Below are 27863 nucleotides of genomic sequence, written 5' to 3'. Positions count from 1 at the left end.
ATGAGCCCTCTCAGTCAAGATTTTAAATTGACAGGAACCACTAATTGCCTATACACAATAATCACACTTATTTAGCTGTAAGATTTCAATCCTGTCCTCTATTCAAAGATTTGAAAATATTACCCAAAGCCTCTCACACAAAATTCAAAGTTCCCGTTTCTGTGTTCAAAGCCCTGTGCAATCCAGCCTCTCCACATTCTATCCTTACTTCTCACCAGACTTTCCACATACCTAACCCCTGTCACACATGACATCTTAAGATTCCGTGCACCTTCCTAGCTACGTGCTTTTGCTAGATATAATCTAGAAAACCATTCTCTTTAAAGAGATCCTATTTCCACTTCAAAGTTAAAGAGATGATTCCCTTTTCCTGATCTTTAACTGAAATTAATTGCTCCTTTCTTAGAATAAGAACTTTGCTTCTATCTCTACTATACCACTTATTTTCATTCAGCCTTGTATTACAGGTAGTTGTTTACAGTTATTTTCCCTATTAGTCTAGGAAGAAAAGACTTGATGACAGAGACCATTACCATCACTATACTGTTACCATTGATTAAATGCTTACCATGTGCCATGTACTATGCTAAACCTTCATACATGTGATTTTATTTAATCCTCGTAACAACCCTATGAGATTAGGATTACTCATTATCATTATTCATCTCTTTATCCCAACATTTCTAAGTAACCAAATATAAACAAAGAAACAAACAATATATGATAAATGAGAGGGATATCTCAAAAGAAGGAAACAAAGCAGAAAGATATAATTCGGTCTTTATACTCTATTTTTACAGAGGGCAGAGCATTGGCCTATCCTTCAGCTCAAGAGAATAATTTTATGACAAATACAGAACTGACTGCCTTACAAAGCAGTATGCAGAGCTTGACAGAGACTGAATCTGTAATGAATGCACAGATATTGCTGAAGAGATCTTTGTATTATGTAGGAAGTTAGCACAACCACCTCCAAGCCACCTTCCAACTGCAAGCTCTGGGATCCTAAAATCAGCAATGGAGTGTACAAACACTTATCTGGGTGGATGACCAGTGTATCATTATTTCTGTGCTTCCCTCCACTGATGTGGATAAAAAGAACTGACCATATCAGGGCATTTTATAAGGTTTACAATGAAATAAAATATTCCACAAATTAGCCAACTAGACCTAAAACACTGACCTTGGGTTTTATGACTTTTTTACTTCTCCCTGATTGTATTTATTTCCAAAGCATTAGGAAAAGTATTCTCATTACACCATGATTAGTTAAAGTATAAGATGCCCCTAGCAGCTGGAACAGACAAAGGAAATCAACACGTTATGGGTAAATTACTGATGTAATCTTATTGAGAGGCAGTAAAATGTCCAAAAGAGTTCTCTTGTGCCCCTTGTTTTGGCTTCTTCTTTAATAACATTCATTCCAATTTTATCATAAAGCTGCTTTTACCTTTTAAAAATGCTAAACTGATAAACTAACGAAGTAGAAAGACTCATAAAGAGACTGACACTGTCTGAGGGGAAAGGGATTGGGGGAGTGAAAACGGAAAGGGATTAAGAAGGAAAGGGATTAAGAAAAAAAGATCTCATAGACACAAACATGATGATTAGCAGAAGGAAAATGGGGGGAGGCAGAAGAGTGTACAGGGGGATAAATGGTGATGGAAGGAGACTTGATTTGGGGTAGTGAACACACAATACAATATATAGATGATGTATTATAGAACTGTACACCTGAAAACTATTTAATTTTATTAACCAATGTTGCCACCAATAAATTCAATTAAAAATGCTAAATTGCAATAAAATGGACCTTAATTAATAACAATGTGCCAATGCTATCTTTTAGTTTTGACAAATGTAAAAGTAAAATTACAATGTAACATGTTAACATTAGGGGAAACTGAATGAAGGGAATTCTCTGTGTTATCTTGGAAAATTTTCTGTAAATCTAAAATTATGCCAAAATAAAAAGTTTATTTTTTAAAAGTTACTGCCTTTATCAGAGTTAACAGGAGTGGAAGTGGGACAAAAAGACTGCCTATAAAACATTTCACAAGCATTACTTAAATAGAATTCTTCTCCATTCCCACCTATTCACCTCTTTTCTTCAGTTTCCCACCTCCTTCCTTCCTCTCCTTCTCCCAAGATTTAATGCAATTGAAAAGAAACACTGGAAGGTTAAACCAAAACTCAAGAAAATGATAACCGATGGGAGTGAGAACAGATTGGAAGGAAGAGAGTTAAAAGCAAGATTTCCCCGATACTTGTTTATGTAGTTTTGACTTCTGTACCATATGTTTCACATACTGAAAAAATAAAGTCAAATAAGTAAGAAAAAGTTTAAATCAACTAAACCTAGTGCAAAATAAAACAGCAATACCAAAAATCACCACTGATTTTAGGATATATCATCCACCTTCGCTCAACTTATTACCCTATGATTAAGGGAAGTATTAAAGAAATCAGGATGACCTAAAGGATTCTCTCTGGTTCTCAGTTCCCCATAACAATTATACTTGACCAAAACAGCACGTAATTACACCTACATAGAAACACAGGTAGTTCCAGAGTTTGTTTACTTTCCCCAACCGTGAGGGAAGAGACGTTATTGTATTTATAGTTGTATCTCTAACATCTAGATGAGTACCTAGCAAATAGCTGACACACAATAACTGTTTGCTTGGATTAATAAATCTGCAGTGAATTAGCCCAGTCAAGAAGGTCCTTGTACAACTTAGGCCTTGCAATGGTCTTGAGTGGCCTGGAACCTGTAGTGAATTCTGACACCCACCTACCATGTGGTGGGAGGAAACAGAGCACATCAAACCTAAAAATGGACCTAAAACTAAAAGTGGGATGAAGTCTCAGCACCACTTCCGGGCTACAACAAATCCTCAAGACTCGCCTACCCTAGGGTATACAGTCTAGTAGGACCTTGTGGCCTGGTGGCACAACCTAGATAAACACAATGCCTCGGACCTTGCCTAAGTAGAATTAAATGTCAAATTGTCTCTTCAAATGGCCCATCTAAAGCTATTTAAAATCAAATGTCTTATGAGGTAAATTGGCTCAAATATCTCAGGAAAGTAAAGATATTGAGTAATTAAATTACACAGACTTTGGAATTACTCTTTAAAATAACATTCCATGCAGTTTTCTTTACCAGCAATCTCTAAACTTTCTCAAATGTTCCATGCTTTCACAGTTATAAAATGATCTTGGCCTTTCATTCTACAGCAACAGTTTTAGGAAGCCAAGTTATACAGTAATAATACCCATCCCCAAATCTAAAGCTGACTAGATTTTAATTTTTAAGTTGGAATTAATGTAACTTTAAAATCTTTGAAACACTACCTGTAAAACATTCTATAGAGAGGTTAAAAACATTCACAGACATATAAAATTAAAACATCCTGCCTTAACCAGTGTGGCTCAGTTGGTTGGGCATCATCATGTTAAGCAAAGGTCATGGGCTTGATTTTGGTGGGGGCACATGCCTGAGTTGTGGGTTCAATGCCTGGTCAGGGCACGTACGGGGCAACTAATCAATGTTGCTCTCCCACTCTTCTTCCCTCCCTTTCCTTCTCTCTTAAAAATTAAATCTTTTAAAAAAACAATTCTATATTTAAAAAAAAACCTTCACCTTTGGTTTGGAGGATTGAAGAATGTAATTAAAACACTGCTCTGCTACCTGAAATGTTAGCAGTGGGCAAAGGACCAGTATGACTCTAAATTCCTTAACTTTTTAACAGATCTTTCAAGAATAATTTATAAGACAAGACTTAAGTGGCATGCATTGTAAATGTGCTTTGGTTAAAACAATATGAATTATTTATTATCATGATTGTAAACTAGTGCCTCTGAAGAACCTAAATGGTTGTTTTTCTTTTTAAAAAAACAAAAAGAAGATTTTTTAAATTTATTTTTAGAGACGCGGGAAGGGAGGGAGAAAGAGAGGGACAGAAAGATGGATGTGAGAGAGAAACATCAATTGGTTGCCTCTTGAACACACCCCGACCAGGGACCAAACCCGCAACCCAGGCATGAGCCCTGACCAGGACTACGCCCAGCCAACTGAATCTCACTAGTCAGGACCCATGCATGTATATAATTTTTGACTCCTGAAAAACTTAACTACTGATAAACTAACAGCCTACTGCTGACTGGACAGAAGCCTTACCAATAACATAGAGTAGATTAACACATATTTTGAGTAAGTATTTTATACTGTATTCTTGAATAATAAATAAGTTAGAGAAAAGAAAATGTTAAGAAAATCATAAAGAGAAAATGCATTTACAGCACTGTACTGTACTTATCAATATCATAAGTATATGGCATCATTTTACTAGATGAATCGTCAGTACCTACATCAATATGGTCTTATATGATACAAAACACTGCAGATGTTAAACATATTACTAACACTAAACATCAAAAATGAAAAGGTAATGTGAAAAAGAAATTCATATTTACTTACAAGTATAACAATTCATGAGTTGGTAATGAGGAAGCAGATATATGATTGCTTTATGGTAGTCTACATAATCAATATGATTGTTTCATAGCAAAAAAAAAAAATCTCAAAAGTTTTTCCAATATATTTATTGCAGAAAAATAATCCACATATAAGTGGACCCACACAGTTCAAACCCATGCTGTTCAAAGGTCAACCGTGTAATTGATTAAAGATATGCACACTAAAAAAAAATTCTATTATATCTTGTGGCAGACTGAGGTTTCCAAATAGCTGCACCAATACTCCCCATCCCACATGCTCTCTTACAATGTGATGGGGCCACTCCTCTATTACAAAGTGGGGTCTGTTTACTCCCTCTTAAATGTGGGCAGGCCTGTGATTATAGTAGAAATGATGCTGTGTGGCTTCTGAGGCTAAATCATAAAATCACGTAGTCCTCTCATAGGATGCTCTTCCTTGCCATCCAGTCACCCTAACCCTACTGTGAGGATCAGACAGGATTTCGCAGATGTTCTCCACAGCCCCAGCTGAGATCCCAGCTAAAGCCAGGCATATGACCATTCCAGTCTCTAGCCTTTGAGACACCAGAAATGACATCAAGTAAAGCCCAGACAAGTTGTTTCTGTCAAGCCCAAAACAAACTGAGTATTTGTGGGCAAAATAAATAACAATGTTGTTTTAAGCAACTGAATTGCTTGTTACTCAGCAATAGAAAATGAAGAGACCTATATGATTAAAGAGTCAAACTATTTTATCTCTGTCAGGGTTGATATGAGTAAGGAAAACAATGTTGGGAGAAATATAAAGGTTCAATTTGAAGGGAGGTCAATTTAGCAATAATTATCAAACTTTAAATTGCATATAATATTTGGCCAAGCAATTCCTCAAGTCACAAAAATGTATGCAAATATGCATAGCCCAATATGGCTATAAAAGCAAAAACTAAATAACTGCTCTTAAATCATGGTACATTCATATAATGGAAGAGCATACAGCCATTAAAAAACAAAGTGCCAGTAGAAGTGCCAATACAGAACACAAAGAAAAGAGCAAGAAATTTTAAATGTTCATGTAAAGAATGATATAGAACAAGGGTTGGCCAACTTGGTCCATAAAGGGTCAGAGTAAATACTTTAACCTTTTCAGGCACATCCTGTCTCTGCACATTCTTTTTTTGTTTGCTTTATTTTTTTTATGTGTTTGTTAAAATCCTTTAACAATGTAAAAACCTTTCTTAGCTCATCAGCTGTTACAAAAACCAGTGACTATTGGCCATAGTTTGCTGACCCCTAATGAAGATAATCATAGATTTATGAGATAATTTTTTTAAGTAGCATGTGGTTTGGAAATGTAGTCAAACTTCTTCTGGATATCTCCCATCTTTCCTATTCTCAACTCATTTCAGGTCAGGCATTTATTTATTTATTCTCAGCCTGGGATAAGGCTAAACTGGCATGGAAGAAATAAGACTCAAGTTGTTTCCTGTAAACTGAGATTACTGCTTTGATGTTTTTTTTTTCTTCTTTTTTAAATTTTTTTAATTGATTGAGAGAGAGAGAAAGAGAAAGAGAAAAGAGAGTGTGTGTTGTTCCACTTATTTATACATTCATTGGTTGATTCTTGTATGTGCCCTGACCAGAGATCGAACCCGTAACCTTGGCGTATCAGGACAATGCTCTAACCAAATGAGCTACCTGGCCAGGGCCTTGATATGTTTTTTTGAGGGGCAACAAAAGCAAACCTGCGAGGGAATTAGTTTTCCACATTTCCACAAAAAGTGGAAATGCTGAATTACTGAATCAAGAATTTAAACTTGGCCCTGCCCTGATCATTGTGGCTCAAATGGTGGACATCGTCCCACAAAGCAAAAAGTTGCCAGTTTGATTCCCAGTCAGACACATGCCTGGGTTGTGGGTTCAGTCCCCAGTCGGGGCGCAAACGAGAGGCAAGTGCAACCAAACGACGTTTCTCACATTGATGTTTCCCTGTCTTCCTCCCTCCTTTCCCTTTTCTCTAAAAAGAAATAAATAAAAAATTTTTTTAAATTTAAGCTTGATAAATTAGCTTAAAAAGCCCCCTCCATATTATAGCACTATCAATTACCTATTTTTTCCTAATCTCTTGATTCCACATGAAAGACTAACTGGGAAAAGTATTGAAAGAACACAAAAATGCTTCACTCAAGCTTGGTGCTGCTGGCTATAAGCAAATGGTGTCAACAGCCAATGTTACAAATTTAAACAAACAACCCAAATTCTATTCCATCATAAAATATATACTTTATAACTCCTAGCCCAACCTGAGAGCTTTCTTGGTACAAATTACAAAACCTTGGAACTAAAACCTTTATTTTGACATTAACTCTGCTCTCACCAAAATTCAAATAAGTCCTAGAATTTAATTGTCATTTACTAAGCATTACTAAATTATAAAACAGGCTTTTCCAAAATTTATCTCTGAACTTTCTACTTTTCTTATACATTTTGGCTCTGGGATTTCTAGTTGTTCCTTCCTTCCTTCCTTCCTTCCTTCCTTCCTTCCTTCCTTCCTTCCTTCCTTCCTTCCTTCCCTCCCTCCCTCCCTCCCTCCCTCCCTCCCTCCCTCCTTCCTTCCTTCCTTCCTTCCTTCCTTCCTTCCTTCCTTCCTTTTTTTAAATCTCCACCCTATTCACCACAATCTTTGGAAAATCCAAACCTGCCTTTTCTCCTCCATGTTTCCTCAGTCTGATATCTTTCTCTGCGTGTCTCTCTCATCCTTCCTCTCTTGTTCCCATTTCCTTTCTGTTTTATCTTGCAGGTATTTCCTTCACATACTAGGCTAGGAACTGTGGGGATACAAACATGGCATTCCCTAAACTCAGAATATAAAATCTTATGAAAGTACTGGAATTTATACACACAAAAAGGCCAATTAGAGGTAAAAAATATATATGTATATCCAGCAGTATACTTTTGACGAGTATTTATTAGGGCACTGTTACTTCAGAAATATAAGGCCAAAGGAGAGAGACACAGCATTACACAGGATAACCTGGAGGATAAACTAGAGGACAGAAGATAGTTAGTGGTCCAAGTGTTAAGAGTAATATTATGCCTATAATTTGCTTCAAAATAATTGGGGTATGGGAGGGGGGAAAGGAACACAAGACATATAGATAAAACAAGACCTGCCATGAGGTAACTGCTATTGAAGCTGTGTAATAGATACCTAGGAATTCATTATTCCCCTTCTCTCTCTATATATATACACACAGTATATGCATTTCAATATACAATTGATATATACAGTACAGTCAGTCCTCTGCATGAGTGAATTCAAAAAACTGCAGACTGAAAATATTCTAAAAAAAAGAAAATCCCAGAAAGTTCCAAAAAGGAAAACTTGAGTTTGCCATGTGCCAATCAGCACTCTGCTGAATTCACACAAATGAAGTAAGGTGCAGGAAATCCCTGCTGTATCCTGTATGCAAACATAGGTTATATGCAAAAACTACACCATTTTATACAAGGGACTTGAGCCTCTGAGGATTTGGGTTTGGAGTTAGGGGGTCCTGGAAACAATCCTCCATGACTGTATACATTTCAACATATATATTTCATTATTCATCAAAATTTCCGCCATGGCTGGTGTGGCTCAGTGGATTGAGCACCAGCATGGAAACCAAAGGGTCATAGTTCGATTGCCAGTCAGGGCACATGACTGGGTTGCAAGGCAAGTCCCCATTTGGGGGTGTGCAAGAGGGAACCACACATTGATATTTTTCTCCCTTTCTCCCTCCCTTCCCCCTCTCTAAAAATAAATAAATAAATTCTTTTAAAAAAATTCCCATAGTTTAACGTAATATCAATAGAAACAGAAAGGATAAGGCCACATAGGAGCCTAGAGAAAAAGTGGAATTAATGAGTCTAATTAGATCATTGACATGATTGAGGATGAAGGGAAGATTGATAAAAGAGATAGGGAGTCAAAGGACCCGTAGGAAAATAGGAACTAAAAAACAAAGATGTTAAGGCGATATATAGCCACCAGAAAAGAGAAGAAATGAAATATATGTAGGAAACGTACCCTATATCAAATTTCAAATAGCTTAAAGATATTTAAATATGGATATTTAAAGCATAAAAGTACCAAAAGAAACCACTAAGATGGACAAAAGGGCAGGGATTGACTGTGGATGAGGGGAGTACAGAGCAAGAGGGGATTGGGACAACTGTAATAGAACCACAATTAAAAAATAAATTTTAAAAAGCTTATCTGAAAATAGAGTCTACAAAAACAAAGGAAACCATTAAGAATTATTTTATAACCTCAAAGTTCTATGAAAGACATAAAACTCAGAAGCTATATAAAGAAAAAATTAATACATTTTACTATGCAAAACATTTTTAAATTATGCATGGCAAAAACTATCCTACACAATTTTAAAGGAAAAAACAACCTAACCAAAAAATGTTTAATTCACATAACGAAGACAATTTTCCTAAAACATAAAGAGTTCCTAGAAATCAATAAAAAGTCCAACAATCTGACAGAAGATAAATGGCAAAGAATATCAACAGATAATTCACAGAAAATGAAATACAAATAGCACTTAAACATGAACAGATTCTCAACCTCACTTATAAAAGAAATGCAAATTAAAACTACATTGAAGTTGGCACAAACCCAAATCCGATAACATATTCAGAGGCAAGGCTGCTGCACTTTGCAGAAGAATGTAATTGGCAGAACCTCTGCAGATAGCAGTCTCACAATGTCTGCCAAAATTACAAATGCACATATTCTTCGACCCAGCAATTCTGCTTCTGCACATATGTTAAAAATATACTTGCAGATATGCAATATAATGTATGTAATATACTATTATTTGTTTTAGCAAAAAACTGAAAAAAGTTAAATGTCCGTCAATAAGGAACTAGATAAATTATGGTATATCCTATAGTGAAATGCTATGTTCCATAAAGAATAAATTATGTGAAATTATGTGGCAGCTCTTTTTCGAGACCTATATGGTACAATTTGTAAGGTATACTATTATTTTTTTAAGTGTAAAACAGTTTATAAAGTCAGTATGTTTAACATGCTATCATTTGTGTTACATAGGGAAAAAAGAATATAATTACTGGAGATGCATAAAATATAAGTAACAACACTGGTTTCCCCAGGGAAGGGAAAACGGATATTTGGGGCACAGGGTGGTATTATAAGGGGGAAGGAAACTGGTGACTCCCAAACCAGTTGAAAGTGATTAGCAGCAAAGGACAAATGTAATTAAATCTTTAATCAGGGGGTCTCCAAACCAGAGTTAACAGTATCAGCACACTTACAAGTCAGGAAGGGGGCATTCCACAGCTCAGCACAAATGCTTCTGAGGACAAAGGATATCTGAGATCAAAGGGGAGAGATATTCATCACCAAACTCAAGGAAATAGGAAAATGTAACTAGACAACCCAGCAAACAAGACAGGGAAATTTCAAAGAGCTGGAGACAGACCTATAACCAGATCACCCTGAGTTAATTATCACTCTCAGTTAATTTAGTTAATTGCATTAGATTGTAACTCCAGAGTATCCAGCATGGAAAAACGGAGGAGAAGGAGGGGGAGAGGAGAGGTGGGGGGGGTTTACTTGCGTTGGTATAAAAACAGCCAACTCCATTTTGTCGGCACTCGTGCCCCTGGCTGGCTGTGTGCCTGACTCTGCAGACTCGTTTTGCTGCTCAAGTCCTGTGTCCTGGTGTTTTATTGTGTGTTTCTCACAGTACAGAGACCCTTCACCATATCCTTTTATATACCTTTTGAAAAAGCTTCACATTAATATATTATCTATTTTTTTTAAATAAAACTAAATTTACATTTCTATAAAGCAGAGAGCAACCAACCGTTAAGCACAGGTATCTGTGATAGCCATTACTAGGAGCAGTGTGACATAGTGGTAAGACCTTAACCTGGAGTCAATAATCCTGAACTCTAGGGTGGTTCTATCACTCACTAGGGGGCAAATCACTGAACTCTCCTGAGCCTGGCTCCCCTCCATAAAATGAAGATATTTCCGGCATGCCTACCTCTGTGGGTTACTTTAAGGATCAAATGAAATAATGGATATAAAAGCTGTCTGAAAAATTGTAAAAGACTTTAAATATAAAACATTAAGAAAAAACATATCAAAAAAGGGATGTGGTTATCAGGGTAAACTGATAAATTAGTTTAGGCATTTATAATTTGAAGAGACAGATTCAGAGTTCATTTATCTAAATAAAGGTGATAAGATCATAAGAATATAACAGATCCCTGAAGGACAAACATTCAACAAATAGAATTGTAGAACTGCACAACTACAAAAGACCCTGAAGGTCATCTAAGCCTTTGTTACTCAGTATCACCTGGGAGCTTGTTGCAAATGCAGAATCTCAGGTCTCACCACAGATCTACTCCATCAGAAGTTAATTTTAATAATATCCCTAGGTAATTTGCATGTATATTTTAAGTTTAATAAGCACTAATCTAAGGCTATTTACTCATTTTTAATATACTAAAGTTGAGGCCCTAAGTAAAAGGACTTATCCATGTTCACATTGTTAACATGTAGCAAAATCAAGATTTGGACCCAGGTTTAATCTCCTGGGCTATGTATACTGTACACTAGTCTTTGCTTCCCAGATACTCTGTTTCAAAACCCTTATCCCTACCTCCTTTCCTAATTACCCGTCCAGCTCATCAACTCTTTCTTCACAATATCTCTGGCATATTTCTTCTTTCCGTAGCCTTCATTCATTGGCCTAAAGCTACTGTTCTTCATACTATAAAAAACAAGCTTCTTTCTCTTACGTAGCAACTTCCTCTTCTGCAAACAATAGCTTAAGGCATTAAATGTTAACACATTGATGTCGGGCAGAATCTATGTTTGAAAGCTACCAACACTAGCAAACTAACTTAGTAAATCTAACCCACAATCTTAATGTCTTCACTTCCATTATTTCTTCCCATTACCTCCTTCTCTTTGTCTTAGAACTAAACCAGGTTGCCTTTACGTAATAAGGTCCTCCCTCTATAACCAAGCTTTACTAAATAAATCCAAAGGCCCTAAACTATATTTTCAAGTATAAACTGCTATCCCAATCTGTCCCAATAGGCTCTCGCCATTCACAAACGTTAACATAGCTTCATAATTCTCTCCTCCACACTCTACCCTAATAAACCGAAGTATCATATTTCAACATTTTTTGAGTACCCGTAATATGCCAGGAACTACACAATAAAACATAAGTTTAAATGACCTTGAATACTTTTCCTACATAAATTCAATAAAGGTAAAAGTCCTGGCCTCAGCCCCATTTCCACTTCTGCACCAAGAAATTTTGACGTTTTTAAGAGAAAAATTATATGGAGAACTTCTATAGATGCTCAGCCAAGAGATGAACAGAGGAGCAGGCAGAATAAGCCACCCACAGCACGAACACTAACTGCTGTGCAATAGTCTGTGCACCACAGCACAGGGTAAACAGTTCTACAGACTCCCTTGTACAAACTGAGTTCAATTAAATCAGCCTGCAAAACAAAGGGTGCTTTAGTACGAAATCAGATATTCACTCCAATTACCCAAACACTGAGTTTTAGCTCAGCTATTTCACTTGGGAATACATTTGGCCTCTCTAAGTTTCAGGAACTTCATCTATAGAATGGAGCTAATAATAATTTTCACCTCACAGAGTTGTAATGAGGGTAAACAAAGTAACTGCAGAGTGCTCAGACACAGTGTTGGCACATATGATAGTTCAATAATAGTACTATTATTATTAATCACCTAAGTTTTCTCAGTCTTTGTGGTCAGTACACCTGTAGCTTCAAAATCTATCTACCTAACTTGAGCTATACAGGTTAGAGGCAAAGATGAAATTGGAAAATTGTATTTTAAAACCAAAAAGTAAACAAAGTAAGATGGTAGGAAAAGCTCTGAATTTAGAACCAGAAGAGTTGGGTATGAACTCCATGTTCCTTTCTGGGCCTTGGTTTTCTCACCTGTTAAGTGGGGGAGATGAAAATACTATGAGAATGATTTTTAAAAGATTAGCTACTAAAAGCACAAAGTTAACCTGCCAGTCAAGATGGCAGCATAGAAAAACACAGCTCACCTCCTTGCACAACCACATCAAAATTACAACTATGCTATAGAACAAGTGTCATTTAGAAACATCAGGAATTGAGCTGAACGCAGGTCCTACAACTACATAATTTTAAAAAGACCATATCAGGACTGGTAGGAGAGGTGGAGAAGTGCAATGGGCTGGTCCCACACCTACATGTGGTGGATAAAATTCTGGGAGGGATATCTCTGGAGCAAGAAGCTCCAGCCCCACACCAGGACCCACAGCCCAGGGTTCCAATGCCAGAAAGATAAGTCCCGATACCTTCTGGCTATAAAACTCAGTGGGGATTGAGGCTGTGGAAGACAAAAATTTCTGGAATCCCTGGCACTTCCTCTTAAAGGGCCCACACACAGACTTACTCAGACTCACTCCCTCTGAGCTCCAGTGCTGAGGCCACAGATTGAAAGGTATCACAGGCATACAGAAAGGAACTGAATTGTCTGGCCTCAGGGCAAGAGCTGGGGGGCAGCTTTCTCCCAGAGAGAAGTGTTGGCAGAGGCCATTGTTCCTTTACTGAGCAGGCAGTGCCATACCTGAGGCTCCATCAACCTGGCTCACACTCTTTGCCCCATCCTGGTGATTCACTGAGGCCCTGCCTCACCCAACTTTCAGACCAACCCAAGCTGTTTCCAGTTGCTTTTCCATATGAATAGCCCATGCTTGAGGTTTTCCTAAATTCCCTCAAACAAGCAGCATCTGGTTCATTGAGCCTCACACCTCTCATAAGTTGTCCCAGGCCAAGCACTAGCAGCAGCCAGCCTTGATTCAGAGCTTAGCCTTGCCTGGGCACCTTTAAGCCCAGCACAAGTAGCAGCCATCTGCAGATTACTTTGTAGCTAATGTGGTGTGACCCTGGACAGAACATAGGCAGTGGCTGACCTTGAAAGTGCCAACAGCAATCAAGGCTCACCTACGAGAGAAGAGTATACACAGCCCACACAGTGGGTACACTTTGAGTACTCAGCTGGAGTAATAGGGGGTGCTGTGCCATTGAACCCTATAGGACACCTACTACATTAAGCCACTCTATCAAGCCTGGGAGACATAGTAGGTCTACCTAATACATAGAAACAAACACAGGAGGCTGCCAAAACCAGGAGGCAAAGAAACATGGCCCAAATGAAAGAACAGATTGAAACTCCAGAAAAAGAACTAAACAAAATGGAGAAAAGCAATCTATCAGATGCAAAGTTCAAAACACTGATTATAAGGATGCTCAAAGAACTTAGTGAGGACCTCAACAGCATGAAAAAGATCCAGTCAGAAACGAAGAATACACTAAGAAAATAAGAAACAATTTACAGAGAATCAGCAATAGAGGGGATGAAACCAGAATCAAATCAATAACTTGGAACATAAGGAAGCCAAAAAAAAAACAATCAAAACAGCAAAAAGAAAAAAGAATCCAAAAACAAAAAAAACTGAGGATAGTGTAAGCAGTCTTTGAGACAACTTCAAGTATACAACATTCAAATCACAGTGGTGCCAGAAGAAGAAAAAGAGGAAGATACTGGAAACTTATTTGAAAGAATAATTTTAAAAAACTTCCCTAACAGACATACAAGTCCAGGAAGTACAGTGTCCCAAACAAGAGGGATGCAAAGAGGCCCACTCTAAGACACATTAATTAAAATGAAAAAGGTTAAACACAAAGAGAGAACCTTAAAAGCAGCGAGAGAAAAGCTATTAGTTACCTACAAAGGAGCTCCCATAAGACTGTCAGCTGATTTCTCAACAGAAACTTTGCAGGCTAGAAGGGATTGGCAAGAAATATTCAAAGTAATGAAAAACAAGGACCTACAATCAAGATTGCGCTACCCAGCAAAGCTATCATTTAGACTCAAAGGACAGATAAAGAGCTTCCCAGACAAGAAAAAGCGAAAGGAGTTCATCACCACCAAACCAGTACTATATAAAACGTCAAAGGGTCTTCTTTAAGAAGATCAAAAATATGAACAATAAAATGGCAATAAATACATATCTACAACAACTGAACCTAAAAAAACAAAATAACAAACAAGCAGAACAGATACAGAAAATGCTTTGATGATTGCCAGATGGGAAGTTTGGGGGAAAGGGTGAAAAAGGTGAAGGGATTAAGAAGTACAAATTGGTAGTTACAGAGCAGCCATGGGGATGTAAGGTACAGTATAGGAAATGGAGTAGTCAAAGAACATAGAAGCATGTCCATGGACATGGACAACGGTGTGGGGATTGCCTGAGGGAGTGGGGTCTGGTTGAAGGGAGGACAAAGAGGGGAAAATGGGACAACTGTCATAGCATAAACAATAAAACATAATTTTAAAAAACACAGGCAGTATAGCAAAAGTTAAAAAAGGTAAAAGTTAAAAATTTGTCTATGAATAATTTTTAAACGATAGTCCTGCAATGGTATGTGACAATGAATCATGAATTTTGTCTGGAGGAAAACCTGGCAGCAAATGGTAATGACAAAGTTAGAGTAAAATGAATGCCTCCAATTAAGTACACAAACACCTAATCCTTCTTCATTACTCAGCTTCACAATCTCTACTTTGGAGACATCCTTCCTGACCTTCCTGCCCCATCCACTATACCAAACCAAGATGATCTTCAGGTAGCCAAGTTCACTGAATAACAAAATGCAGCTAATGTGCAATTAAGAAATTCTGCAATTTTAGTGTGCCATCTAATAATCAGCCTCCTGGCTTTTGAGAGAAATATACAAATATCCAAAGTAAAACCGTCACTCCAGAGCACATGGACATCTGTTCTGCATTTTTATGTTTATCTTAAATACCTTCCACATAGAATAAACTCCATCAAGTCAATTCATGAAAACAAGCCTGAAATACCTACTATGTATACAATTTTATAAGGGGACCTGGTCTATCCTGTAATGAGTATAGTCCTGTAAAATATCCTAGACCTGTAATGAGCATTCCACCCCACATCCCACAGGCCTACCTTGCTTTGTGATCTATTTTCAGAATGAAAAATGAGAAAGTTATATTGTTGCTTCTCACATATACCTAGACATTAATGTTTTAGTGGATGAAAGCAGTGGAATAGTAAAATGCTCAGTCTCTCTGATTCCATCTTGTTCAAGCCTGCCTTGTTCCCACGGCCTTCAGGCTAATAGCTTCTGCTTAGTCTTGCATACAGACATGCTAATCATTACAGAAACTATAGTTGTGGCTTGAAAAGATAAGGAAAGTATGTATTGCTTATCAAAGATTTGCAGGAATCTTGTACCCAGACTCACAGCAACTAGCACAATCTTCTTTCAGCCCCTGATGGCCGTAGGTGTGTGCAATGGTCAATCACCTCTTGCCCCTCCCATTTCCCTTTCCCTTGACATAAAAGAAGCCTGAACTCTGTACTTTCCAAAGACGAAGTTAAGAATTAGGTCTCCCATCTTTTCAGTTGGTGCCTTCACAATTAAAAACCTGAAGTTCTGAGTTTTAGCCTTTCAAAGCATTGGGCACACGAACTTTGGACCTGTAACAGTGGTATCAATTTTCTAAATTACATTATTCTATTCATTAAGGCAGACAAAGTTTGATTTTCTTTTTTTGTATACTAAATAAAGTTATTTTTATTTTGCATTTTAAAAAGTTCACTTTTCCTGTATTACACAAAAAAATTACTGTAATTGTTACAGGAAATAATTAATATCCTCTGAAAGACATAAGTGGATTGGAAGAAGCAAGACATACAGTTTCTAATCCTGTGCGTAACATAATTCAAAGAAGGTACTTTATAAATCTTGGTTGAGTAAATGCTGACTCATCAGATTCTTCTACTTCTGGACTTAGAATTTGTTTTAAGCTAACATGGACACATGAATTACTTATAGGTCAAAAAAATTTAAGTCATGTTAAAGAACACCAAGTTTTTCCTGGAAATAATAGATCACAAAAGTCATATTTCCATTTTTACTTATTTGTATCAGGACTTCTTAAGTGGAATATTCAAAAAAGAATAGCCATGGTAAGTACCCAGGGACAAAACAGGAAGACTTGATCATTTAAACTACAGAGGGACATTCCAAAGTTTCACTCTAATTTACAGGCTTCCTCCCATTTTAACCCTAGCTTAAAATCCCCAAAGCCGTGGGCATAACATGTCAAAGCACAGAGGTAAGTTTAAGAAACAAGTTCTCAAAATACCCAGCCAAGCACAATGGAACTGCTCAAGAGAGACACAGGGTCTGGTCAGGTTGCTAACAGGAACAGCAGGACTCTGTTAAAGGAATACTCTGTTAACTCCTTGAGGACCAGAATACACAGATGGACCAAGGCTATGGCTAGGGAAGTAGTTTCACCTGGGGGTTTAGATTTTGCACCTATAAAACTCAATGATTCAAAATTCATGTTTACATCTTAAGATGGAAAACAAGGTTATATAATACTGAACCAATAAGATATACTGTAAATTATGTTTCTTTTTTTAATTCCAATGTCAATTTTTCCAATCTCCATGTGCTCCACTACCTGGATAATCTAAGGATGCAACTTCTAAAATACACAGCATTAAAAAAATTTAACTCTGCTCATAACATGACTGATGTCATTAAACCAAAAGTAAAGGATAAAAGCTAAAATGTCCCCTCTTAACATAATATCTTTAATTTTTCTAAAACACCCTTATTTAGTAACTGCACATATCTGAGAACATTTTTTAAAATTACAAATATTTCTTTCTGCCACCTCCCCTCGCCCCAGTAGTAATATGTCTGACAAGTAAAAATACACAGTAATAATACACAGATTACCAAAGTGCACATTTGGAAACTCTGATTTATTTCTTCATTTTACCACACACTTTCAATTCTGCTCTTGCTAGTTCCAGTCAGTTTCACTTCTGAATTTTCTGCCACAAAGTTAAGAACTGTAACCTTGTGGAGAAATAAATACTAAATAAGAACATAACTTTTCCTTTCAAAGGAAAATAAACTTTTTCACAGGAAAAAAAAAAAAAACTTAACTTCCTGATGGCTTTTGTCACATAAAAATAACAATTTTAGGATGCTGATATTTTCTTTGAGTTTCTGAAGCTTCCTCATGTAATTTTATTTATAAGATCCAAAGCAGCTCAAAAATTGCCAGCATTTTATTTTATAGATATACAACTTCTTTTTTTTTTTTTGAGTCACAAGAAAGGGGCCCAATAAATAAATGTGCTTAGCATGGTACTGTGCTGCATGGGCATATGTTCCCAATAAGGCAGTTTCCTCTCTACCTTTAGTGGCCTTACCTACAAAGCAGATCTTTTGGAAAAAAAAAAAAAAGATTATTAGATTGACAAAAATAAGATGTCTGATAAACATAAACAATGTGAGCAATGTGTACAATATATCATGTACAACTAAATTAAGCTTTATAAAAAGCTTTTGTTTCTATCATACTTTTTCTTGTATGTTTCAATTCCATTTCCTTCCTCTCTTTAGGTTGTCAAGTTCTTCAAAAAATAAAAATATACTTAATTTCTATCATGTAATCAGCACAGTGCTGTGAGAAATAAAATAAAAGCATGATGGTCCCAAACCTTGTTGTTCACCAGACTCCTACATAGAGTGGGTGCCTAAGACCACTGGGAATCAAAGACCCAACTGCATCCTTGCGTTGACACTGTGTAACTCTTAAGAAAGTTACCTACACCTTAGATCTCTCATCTGTAAAAGGACGTGGCTACTGATATAAATTTCCCTTGCAGAAGAATGCCAAGTAATTCATACTCTGCCCTCAAGGATGGGAGTATAACTTCCCACTGCACAAGTGACTTCTGTCTGAAAAAGAAGATACCTACAAAGAAGGGCTCTAGATGGCTAACTGGGCTTAAATTTAAAAGAAGAAAAAAAAAAAAAAAAAGAGCCCAGCCATTTCTACACAGGGGCCTCTCAAGCAAACTGCATTTCAAGGAGAAGCCTTCACAGAACTACCTGTGTCTGCACTGAACTGTCTGCCAGCACTATGTTTCTTATGTTTCTGCCATCTGAGACAGCCCTTATAGAGGAGTTTCTGAAATCCTGTTTCAACCAGTAGGATTGAGGCTTTCTCTCTCCAATCAGAGCTATACAGCTATATCCCCCATTAGCTTCTTAACCAACCAGTCAGGACAGTGTCTTTTGGAACAATCAAATTGTAAGGATTTTGATTCCTCACTTGCATGAGGACAAACCAATCAGGGACTAGGGTGGGGAATTCTGTCTACGTAAGTCAGCTCCCCTCTGGCACTTAGGAGCACACTTTGCCTTTTCACTAAATACCATTTCCCAGGCTGGGTTAGAGCTGAAATACCTAAGATGTCTCTCACTGGAGCTGACTAGACCATACCATACCATACCAGAGCAGGACAGAGAGGTGGGATCAGAGCCACACAGACAAGTGCAGGGAAGAACAGACCAGCAAGGGACATAGCTGTCTAGTCTGAGAGGAGCCTGGCCCCAGGGCCACTTCACCCTAGGGCTGCCTCACAACAGTTGACACTTCCAAAGAGGACAGTGTGGACAGGTGATCAGTAGAGAGTAACCTTACAACAGAGAACCCTTACAAACACTACCTCAGCCAGGAATGATGAAAATTAATATCAACAGTGATACATCATGTTAATAGTATGTACACTTGATAAGTAGGATATGATGAAAATGGCACTTTACCTCTCTCGCCTTCCTCCCAAAAACCTATAACCCCGGTCCAATCATGAGAGAGAAAAAAAACAACACAGACTAATCCCAATAAAAGGGGTATCCTACAAAATACCTGACTAGTACTCAAAACAAAAAAGTCATGAAAAACAAAGTCTGAGGCACTGTCACAACCAAGAGATGGCTATGGCGATAAATATAATATATAATGTGTTCAGGATGAAATCCTGACACAGAAAAAGATCACTAGGTAAACACAAGATCCATCAATAGATGAATGGTTCAACAAAATGGGGCACATACATAACAAAATATTACTATAAAAAGAATGAAATTCTGATACATGCTACAACATGAATGAACATTGAAAATGTTCTACTGAATAAAATAAGCCAAACGCAAAAGGACAAATGTATGATTCTACTTATGTGAAGTATCTAAAATAGTAAATTCAGAGACAGAAAACAGAATTTACCAGGGACTAAAGGGAGAAAAGAATGATGAGTTATTATTTAATGGGAATAGTTTCTGTTTAGAATGATAAAAAATTCTGGAAATGGACCATGGTGATAGTTGCTCAACATTAAGAATGTACTTAATGTCACTGAATTGTACACTTAAAATAATTAAAATGGCAAATTTTATGTTATGTATACTTTATCACAATTATTTAAACTAAGGAAATCTGAATAAACTATGAACTTCAGTTCACAATAATAATTTATCAATATTAGTTCATTTATTGTAAAAAATGTACCATACTAATGAAAGATGTTAAAAATCAAGGAAACTGGGTGTAGGATATATGGGATCTTTCTGCACAATTTCTCTATAAACTTAAAACTGTACTAAAAAATAAAGTCTACTTAAAAATTCCACAATATATAAAACATCAAGTCATTACATTGTATACCTGAAACTATAGGTCAATTATATCTCAATTAAACACACACATAGAGAGGGAGAAGTGATTTCCCAAAGAAAGGGTTGGGTAGTAAATTAAAGTTATCAAAGTAAGTGCAGGAGAGATGACAGACAAAGAAAATAATAGTAACAATAAAGATATTTACTTCCAAAAAATTAAAGGAAGATAAAGGCTCACAGCACTAATATACCCCACCTCCTTCCAAAAAAGGACAAGAAAAAATGCTCTTCAATCAATAAAAATACGTAAGCAATCAGAAAAAAGCCAAAGATATTAACAAGCAATTCATAAAAAAAATACCACATAAGTCTGTGTAAAGATACTAATACTCATAGTGTTCTGTAACGATAAATGAGATCATGTACTTAACATAGTATTTGGTATATAAAAATAAAGCTATTAAAATATAACTAATAATTAAAGAAGTGCTCATTTAAATAACAAAAGGATGGGCCACGGTAGATTTACAGTTGTGAGTACACAAAATAATTTATTCTTCCATTATTATTTACTAATTATTATATTATTTCCTATACAACTGTAAACCTACTTTTGCCCACCCCTGTATGTGTATGTGTATGTATATGTAAGTAAAATACATATATAAAACTTGTAGACATAAAATTGGTCTGGAAAACACTAAGAAAACTTATGATACACAAAACTGACAAAAAGTATAAATAGGTCCTGTCATAATTTGGTAGCAATGTAATAAGCATGTCCTTTTCAGGAAACACTTTGCTAATATTTTCTAAAGTTCAATTAATTATATAATAATAACTTTATGTATATATATAGATATATGTATATATATACCTCCTCTGACTAAATTATTTCACAGCTCAAAATTTATCCTACAGAAATTATATATGAATACCCATGGCAACAATGTAATAGAAAAAAATTGATAAGAGTACAAAAGTCTACCAATGGGGGTTTAATTAAACATGATTATGCAAACTGTGGTAGACATATATATATAATGACATGGACAACTAGAAAAATAATATTAAATTGCAAATTTTTTTTAATTTTAAAAAGAAAGGAATTAAACTGGGGTAGGACTATTTAATCTGAGCTCTTCTATTTATGCTTCAAGGAAACCAAACCTGCACACAAAACTGCTTATGTATGTAAATGTAGAGTCTATAGCTTTTACTAAACTTAACCCCCCCCAAAAAAAAGGTGACTAAACAGTCACTAAAAAGCTCCCCCACCACACCTGCTCTAAATATCTGAGAACCAAAGTTAAGTTATACTCAAGTGAGGAAGTCTTTGGGAGGAAAGAAGTGCTCTCAATTAAACTTTGAAGTAAAAATTAAATGTCACTATCACAAAATACATTTTTTAAAGATTTTATTTATTTATTTTTAGAGAGAGAGGGATGGAGGGAGAAAGAGGAGAGAAAGATCAATGTGTGGTTGTCTCTTGTACACCCCCAACTGAAGACCTGGCCCACAACCCAGGCATGTGTCCTAATTGAGAATCAAACCGGCGACCCTTCAGTTTGCTGGCCAGTCCACAATCCGCTCAGCAACACCAGCCAAGGCACAAAATAATTTTTTTATTTCAAGACTCCTAAATCTAAAGGTGTGAAGGAAGTTATTCTTCAGATGGACTCATATTCACTATGTAATTACAAACCTCAATCAAAAATTACAGAGCAAAAAGTCTTCCAAATATATGACTAGTTCATACTGAAATTACAGTTAAAGTAAGATCATACAGAAGCAAAAGGAGGCAAAGACTATGTAGTAGCTCCACTTGACACAGTCAAGTAGCTGTCATGGACTGCAGCTAGTACTCATACATGTAAAGGTTTGGGAGGTATGCAGTCTTGACTGTTTTTTCTTTTTTAAGACAAGTAGATTAAACTAAGACAGAAATAAGTTAGTTCTTATACATAGTTTTGTGAACTTTCTTTAAGCAAAAACAAAATACTTCTGGAACTAATCTATTATAAATTAATGTTTTAAACATTACAGCCATAAGAACCAATGGGATTTAATGACAACTGGAATAAATGAGTAGTAAGAGCAGGGATACTTTCTATCTTAAAATGACAGTAATTTTTCCCCTTGAGGAACATTTGGCAACACCTACATTTTTGATTGCTAGGACTGGGCAGATGCTGTTGGTGTACTGTGGGTAGAGGCCATGGATAGGGCTGAAAATCTTATAGCCCCATCCATCTACCTACCCAAAATGTTTACAAGTAGGCTGGGGAACCTCAGAATCTATGTTTTGAGATCATTAACTTTAGTGACATGTGAACCCCCCCTCCCCCAAAAAAGGGTGACTAAACAGTCACTAAAAAGCTCCCCCACCACACCTGCTCTAAATATCTGAGAGCCATAGTTAAGTTACACTCGAGTGAGGAAGTCTTTGAGGAGGAAAGAAGTGCTCTCAATTAAACTTTGAAAGAACAATTAAATGTCACTATCACAAAATCAATAGGGTTTCCTTATTTGTTTAGAAATATTGACACCTTGTTAAATAGCATGGGACCTATCAAAGTGACACGGTTTTTTAAAGTGTTATTTAAAAGAAAATTGGATTTCCAATTTATCGAAATCTGTGAAATTTTGCAAAAGCCACAGGGGGAATAAAAAAAAAAAGATAATAAGTTAATGGTAACAAAAAAGTTTTATACACACACTTATCCTAGGACTCTCAAACAATACGGAGCAAAAGAAAAAAGTCACAATCATGTATTTGCATTTTCCATTTATATATAGTTCAAGAACAGGTAAAAACTGATCTCTTATGTTAGAAATCACAAGTGATTCCTTCAGAGAAAAAGGAAGAGAGATGGGAGACAACACAGGGGGACTTCTGGGATGCTAATAATTTTATATTTCTTAATCTAGGTAGTAGTTCTCTGTGTTCACTTTGTGACAATACATCAGACTGCGTACTACAATTCATCAAGCTGTGTACTAATAACCAGTGCAATTTACTGTATACAGGTAACACTTTAACAAAAATGTTTATTTTTAATGTTATATAGTTATACCCTAAAAACCTGAGCATTTGGACCCAGAGAGCTAAATTAGAATCAGCTGCGAAAGTGAAAGTGTTTTGTTATGCTATAGGCTCCTTCCAAGAATTCAAGAGGGATGACACCCCCAGAAAGCTGCAGATACGATACTTAGCACTAGTGCAGCATTCACTGGACATGTAAGTCACTATATATCTCTCATCAAATCCCAAAATTTGACAAACACTTAGAAATGCAGTTTAATTTATTCCATGGACAGTATGTTCGGATTATTTCCTCCAATGTTCAATTGTGAACTGTTATCAGAGAACAGGCTCTATGAAACAAATGATGCTTTCTCTTTCCTAATCCCACATTTTTCCAAAGCTCACCCAGACTAAACCCCCTCCAGGCCCTCAACTCTTTAGGATTTCTCCAGGCTGCTGTAACAGTACCCACCATTGCCTCTCCCAGTATCCACAATTACAATCTACTCCCCCACCTCCACACACACACACACACAAATAATTCACAGTAATGCTCATTCGCTTCTCCCCAAGACTTTTACTCTTTCCCAGCACCTCATAAATACAATCCAAAACTCAGTCTCCACAAGCTCCTAATACTCTCCACAAATTCACTTCCCAGAGCACTACAAAATCAGGACACATCCTATCCCAGTCTTTTAAACCTTCTTCCACCACACACACACACACACACACACACACACACACACACACACACACACACACACACCTTCACACCTTACTTCTGCAAACAACTGAGCTCATTGGTCACCACTGTAACTATTATCTCCATTCCCCTCTTCCCTTTAGCAACCCCCCCACCCACACACACACACTTTCCTATATTCAAATCCATCCCATTTCTCATCCAACCTCTGCCCCCAACGTCTGCTTTCCTCTTTAGGAATCTTTTCCAAGTACTATGACAAATCAAAAGTTGGAGAAAGCGTATGAAGAAACATGCTCAGTCCTGTGTGAAAGTAGTTGCTCATATTTCAAGTCTCAAGCACACAACCAGGTGCATGGGCTACATACAGTCACATGCTGGATTCTGAAACCCAGTCCCACCACTTAATGACTGCAAGCCTTTGAATTAGTGATTTTGCCTCTTTAAGCCTCAGTTTCCTGAAGTACAAAATGGGGCCAATAAAAATAGCTCTCTCATAGAGTGGTGAGGAATGGAGAGGATGAAAGGTTCTCTCTTTACATCTCTTTAATGCTAATATTCCTGCAGTCTCCTCTTGGGGGATAGAAGTAGAGCAAGGGCGAGAAGGAGGGAAGAAGTATCCTACAGATATGTGGGTGATACAAAGGATTTTGTCATCTCCCCAAACCCAGTGCTCTTCTTTATTATCCCCCTACAACGGGGGTCCAAGAAGCCATCAGGCACTTGCCAAAGGATGGGGACATGGATATACATATACATTATATCCTCCTTCCACATATACTCATTTGAGGAAATGAGGTAGGAAACAGCCCCTTAAATTGCTCAGATGCGTTCCTCGGGGCTCTGAGATTAGGAAGGAAACCCCAAAATCCCAGAGGATTTCTCTTGAGAAGCTGAGGGGAGCAGTTCATAATTAGGAGAGATCAAAAGTAAAAGCTAGAAACCTTCAAGACTCTTCGCTTCTCACGTAGAAAAAGTAACAACTGGATTCTCCGCACGTGGGCTGAGAAATGGAAAGCGCTGCTGTCCCTGTCTCTCGTGGGGCACCAGGGCTTCCCCCGGTCCGTTTGGAGAAGGGATAAGTGGGAAGGTCTCCGCAAGGGAATCCCCAGCTGCCCGACGGTGGGGAGAGGAGGCATCAGGCCGGGTCTCCAGGGAGTTTCACTGGCTCTCTTCACAGCCCAACTCCAGTAACAGTATTTCTCCTCGGACTCTGGGATCTCCAAAAGGTTCGGCCATCACTGGATTCCCGCCCCCCCCCCCCTTTACAAAACCTGCAGACCGCCCTCATCAGTCCTCCGAATTCTCCCGGGCACTTCTCAGGGTCTCCCACCGGCACCGGGACAGCCCGCAGCCCACAGGGTCCCCTAACAGGCTTCCTCCCGGCCCCTTCCGAGCGTGGCGAGCCCACAGGGTTACCTGCTGAGACGGGAGTTCCACATGCAGGGCCCGCGCTGCAGAACCGGGAGGCAGCGCGGCGGCCGGGCCTGGGGGCGGCGGGGGAACCGGGCCCCCGATCGACACCAAGGAGCTCATCTTGACCCAGGGGCCGCCAAGCGGCGGAGCCGGCACTCCTCCAACATCCGCCACTACTGCTCAGCCAAGACCTGCAGAGCCCCTACAGCCCAAACACCAGCTACCGGAGGGGCAGGACTGGCTACCCCACCTCCCCGAGCCGACGCCACTGCCGCGGGCTAAGGGTGAGCCACATTACCGCAGAGCAAACCCCCCCCACCCACCCGACGAGACCTGGCTTGCTCATTGGTTCAGCTCCTACAGGGGCGGAACCCAAGCGCAGAGAGGATACGCGCTATTCGGTAAAAGGTCTGTCCATCGCCGGCCGAATGGAATGAGGGCGGAGGGACCCGAGGATGGCCTAAATTGCGTCTGTCAAACCCGGGTGAAACTTGGGGCGTTGCTTCTTTTTTTCCAAATCTAATTGGTTTTTTCACTACCATAGGGCGGGGTCTCCTGGTGGAGCTGCAAAGGCCATTGCTCTAAGTCTCTCGCTGTCAGTTGTCAGTAAAGGGAAATAGGGGCGGGGTCTGGTTAAGTAGAGAATGCGCCTGGGTTCCTGTGTCACGTGCAGAAGACAAGCTAGTCACCTGATTAGTGGAGAGACAGTTTTCTGAGCCACTTCCGCCCTAATCTAGTTGCCACAGTAACCGCCCTCCATAAGAGGGCTGAGACCCTCCGCGCCAGTTGGATCGCGGTGACTGGTCTGCGGTTAGTTGCAGGGTCTCTAAACACTCTTTTCCTGAAGTGCTGCAGTCAGCGTGCGGGGATCGAAAGGAAATACTTTATGGTTTGGCAGAAAGTCACCGCTCAGGATGCAGTAAGACCCAAAACCTGTCAGACAGTCCCACCAGCTCTTCCATGACCAACTCTAACCCACGGTCCATGCCCCTCCTCGCACTCCACTACTTGCTGAGCTACAAGGTGTGACACGCACTCAGGACTCTGTTTCATCTCTACGAGGGGGTTGCATATGCAGTCCCTAGAAAGCCTTTACTACTTTTCTCCAAATGCTTACCCATCAAATCTCATCTGGTGCTGGGATCCCTTCTTCCAAAAGGCTTCTCTCATTCACTCTGACATCCTGATTAGGAATCTTGCCTCTAGCATATTCCTGATTATTCTATTACATTGTCTTTTATACGGAATTCCTCAAGAAAAAAGACCTTGTCATTCATCTGTGGATTCCCAGTGTCCGACAGATAATCTAGATGGTTTTGTTTTTGAAGTGTAGGCCCCCCTCAAATGCCACCTCTTCCATGAAGACTTCCTTGATCACAATAAGCAGCATTGAGTCATTCTATAGGATACTGATCTGCCTTTACCCTCACCCACCCACTCCTCCACTGTGAGTATGGGCTCATTTGGGCAGAGTGGGAGGGGGGCATCATTTGATCCACTACACAAGTTTTTTAAATGGGCCTGTAGAGCAGAACACAGAATCACTTCTTTTGAGAGTCAGCTCTGAATATTAGATAACTTTATTCATTCATTCAACTTATGTTCATTGAGGGCTTCCCTGTGTCAAGCCCTTTGCTAGTGCTGGGAAATTAGACTTGGACTCCTCCCCAGAGGAATTGCCCTCCTTATAGGGGAGTCCAATAGTAAACAAAGAGTGATAATACAGTTGCTGGGTACTGGGCTAATAAGAATTCACCAGGCAAGCAGGTAGAAAGGATATTCTAGCAGAGAGAACAGGATCCATTTTTACACAAGCCTTTACTGCAGCGGGTTGATTATTGGGCACTGGAAATACAGGCCTCAAGTAAACAACCCTTTTCAAACTTTTCCACTTATGTGCCACAAACACGAGGAGAGCTGGAACTCTCACTTCTAGAGACATGGCAGCTGTTGGCAAAATATTCAAGGCAATGTATGTAAAGTGTTTAGCACAGTGCCTTGGATATAGTGTTCAATAAAGGCTACCTATCATTTCTATATGTCCTATTTCATTCTGAAAATTCTTGTGTTATTTTAGATCCTATTCCATAATAAGACTGTATTTGTTTCAACATAAAAATATTTTCATCACTTACGACTAGATTATTATAATATTTATACAGCATTATATATCCCCTACAGAAAAATGTATCCATGTTTAAGGAGCATGGATTATATGGTGGCCAAATACAATATACATCCAATAATAGAAGAATCATGGATGTGGGGTAACAAAGTGACCTGCTCCACCAGGGCTGGTGGGCAAGGTCCAAGCAGGCTTCACAAATGTCTTGAAGGATGCTTAGGGGTTTGATAGATAAACAATGGGAGGTTAGCTCTGTTTAGTTCAGGGATGACTGTTGTTTCAACAGCTACCAATATTGCCATATTGGGTACTAAAATCAAACATTCTGTTTGTAGGGCCAAAAAGCTAAACCTACCCCAATTCATTTTGCTTCCTTTTCTTCCTCCCTCTTTATTCTTTAGATCTCATAGACAAGATGCATTAGGTAAATAAGAGCAAGATAGGGCTTGATTGGTCTTTTGATGTCT

At 38.2% G+C, this 27863-nt stretch overlaps 1 protein-coding gene across 1 annotated transcript in view; it reads right to left on the bottom strand.

Moving 5' to 3' along the window:
- UVRAG (UV radiation resistance associated) overlaps positions 1-25563 on the bottom strand; it is a 289384-nt gene extending 263821 nt beyond the window's left edge. Inside the window, exon 1 of the mRNA XM_090265619.1 lies at positions 25275-25563. Coding sequence (XP_090121745.1) covers positions 25275-25391 — 117 coding nt within the window. The 5' untranslated portion in view covers positions 25392-25563. The remainder of the gene's footprint in view (positions 1-25274) is intronic.
- Positions 25564-27863: the final 2300 nt, after the last annotated feature.

The sequence above is a fragment of the Furipterus horrens genome, unplaced genomic scaffold (assembly GCF_987537825.1).
Source record: "Furipterus horrens unplaced genomic scaffold, mFurHor1.1.pri manual_scaffold_2, whole genome shotgun sequence".
In the NCBI taxonomy this organism is placed as follows: domain Eukaryota; kingdom Metazoa; phylum Chordata; class Mammalia; order Chiroptera; family Furipteridae; genus Furipterus; species Furipterus horrens.
This window is presented reverse-complemented; position numbering and strand designations above follow the sequence as displayed.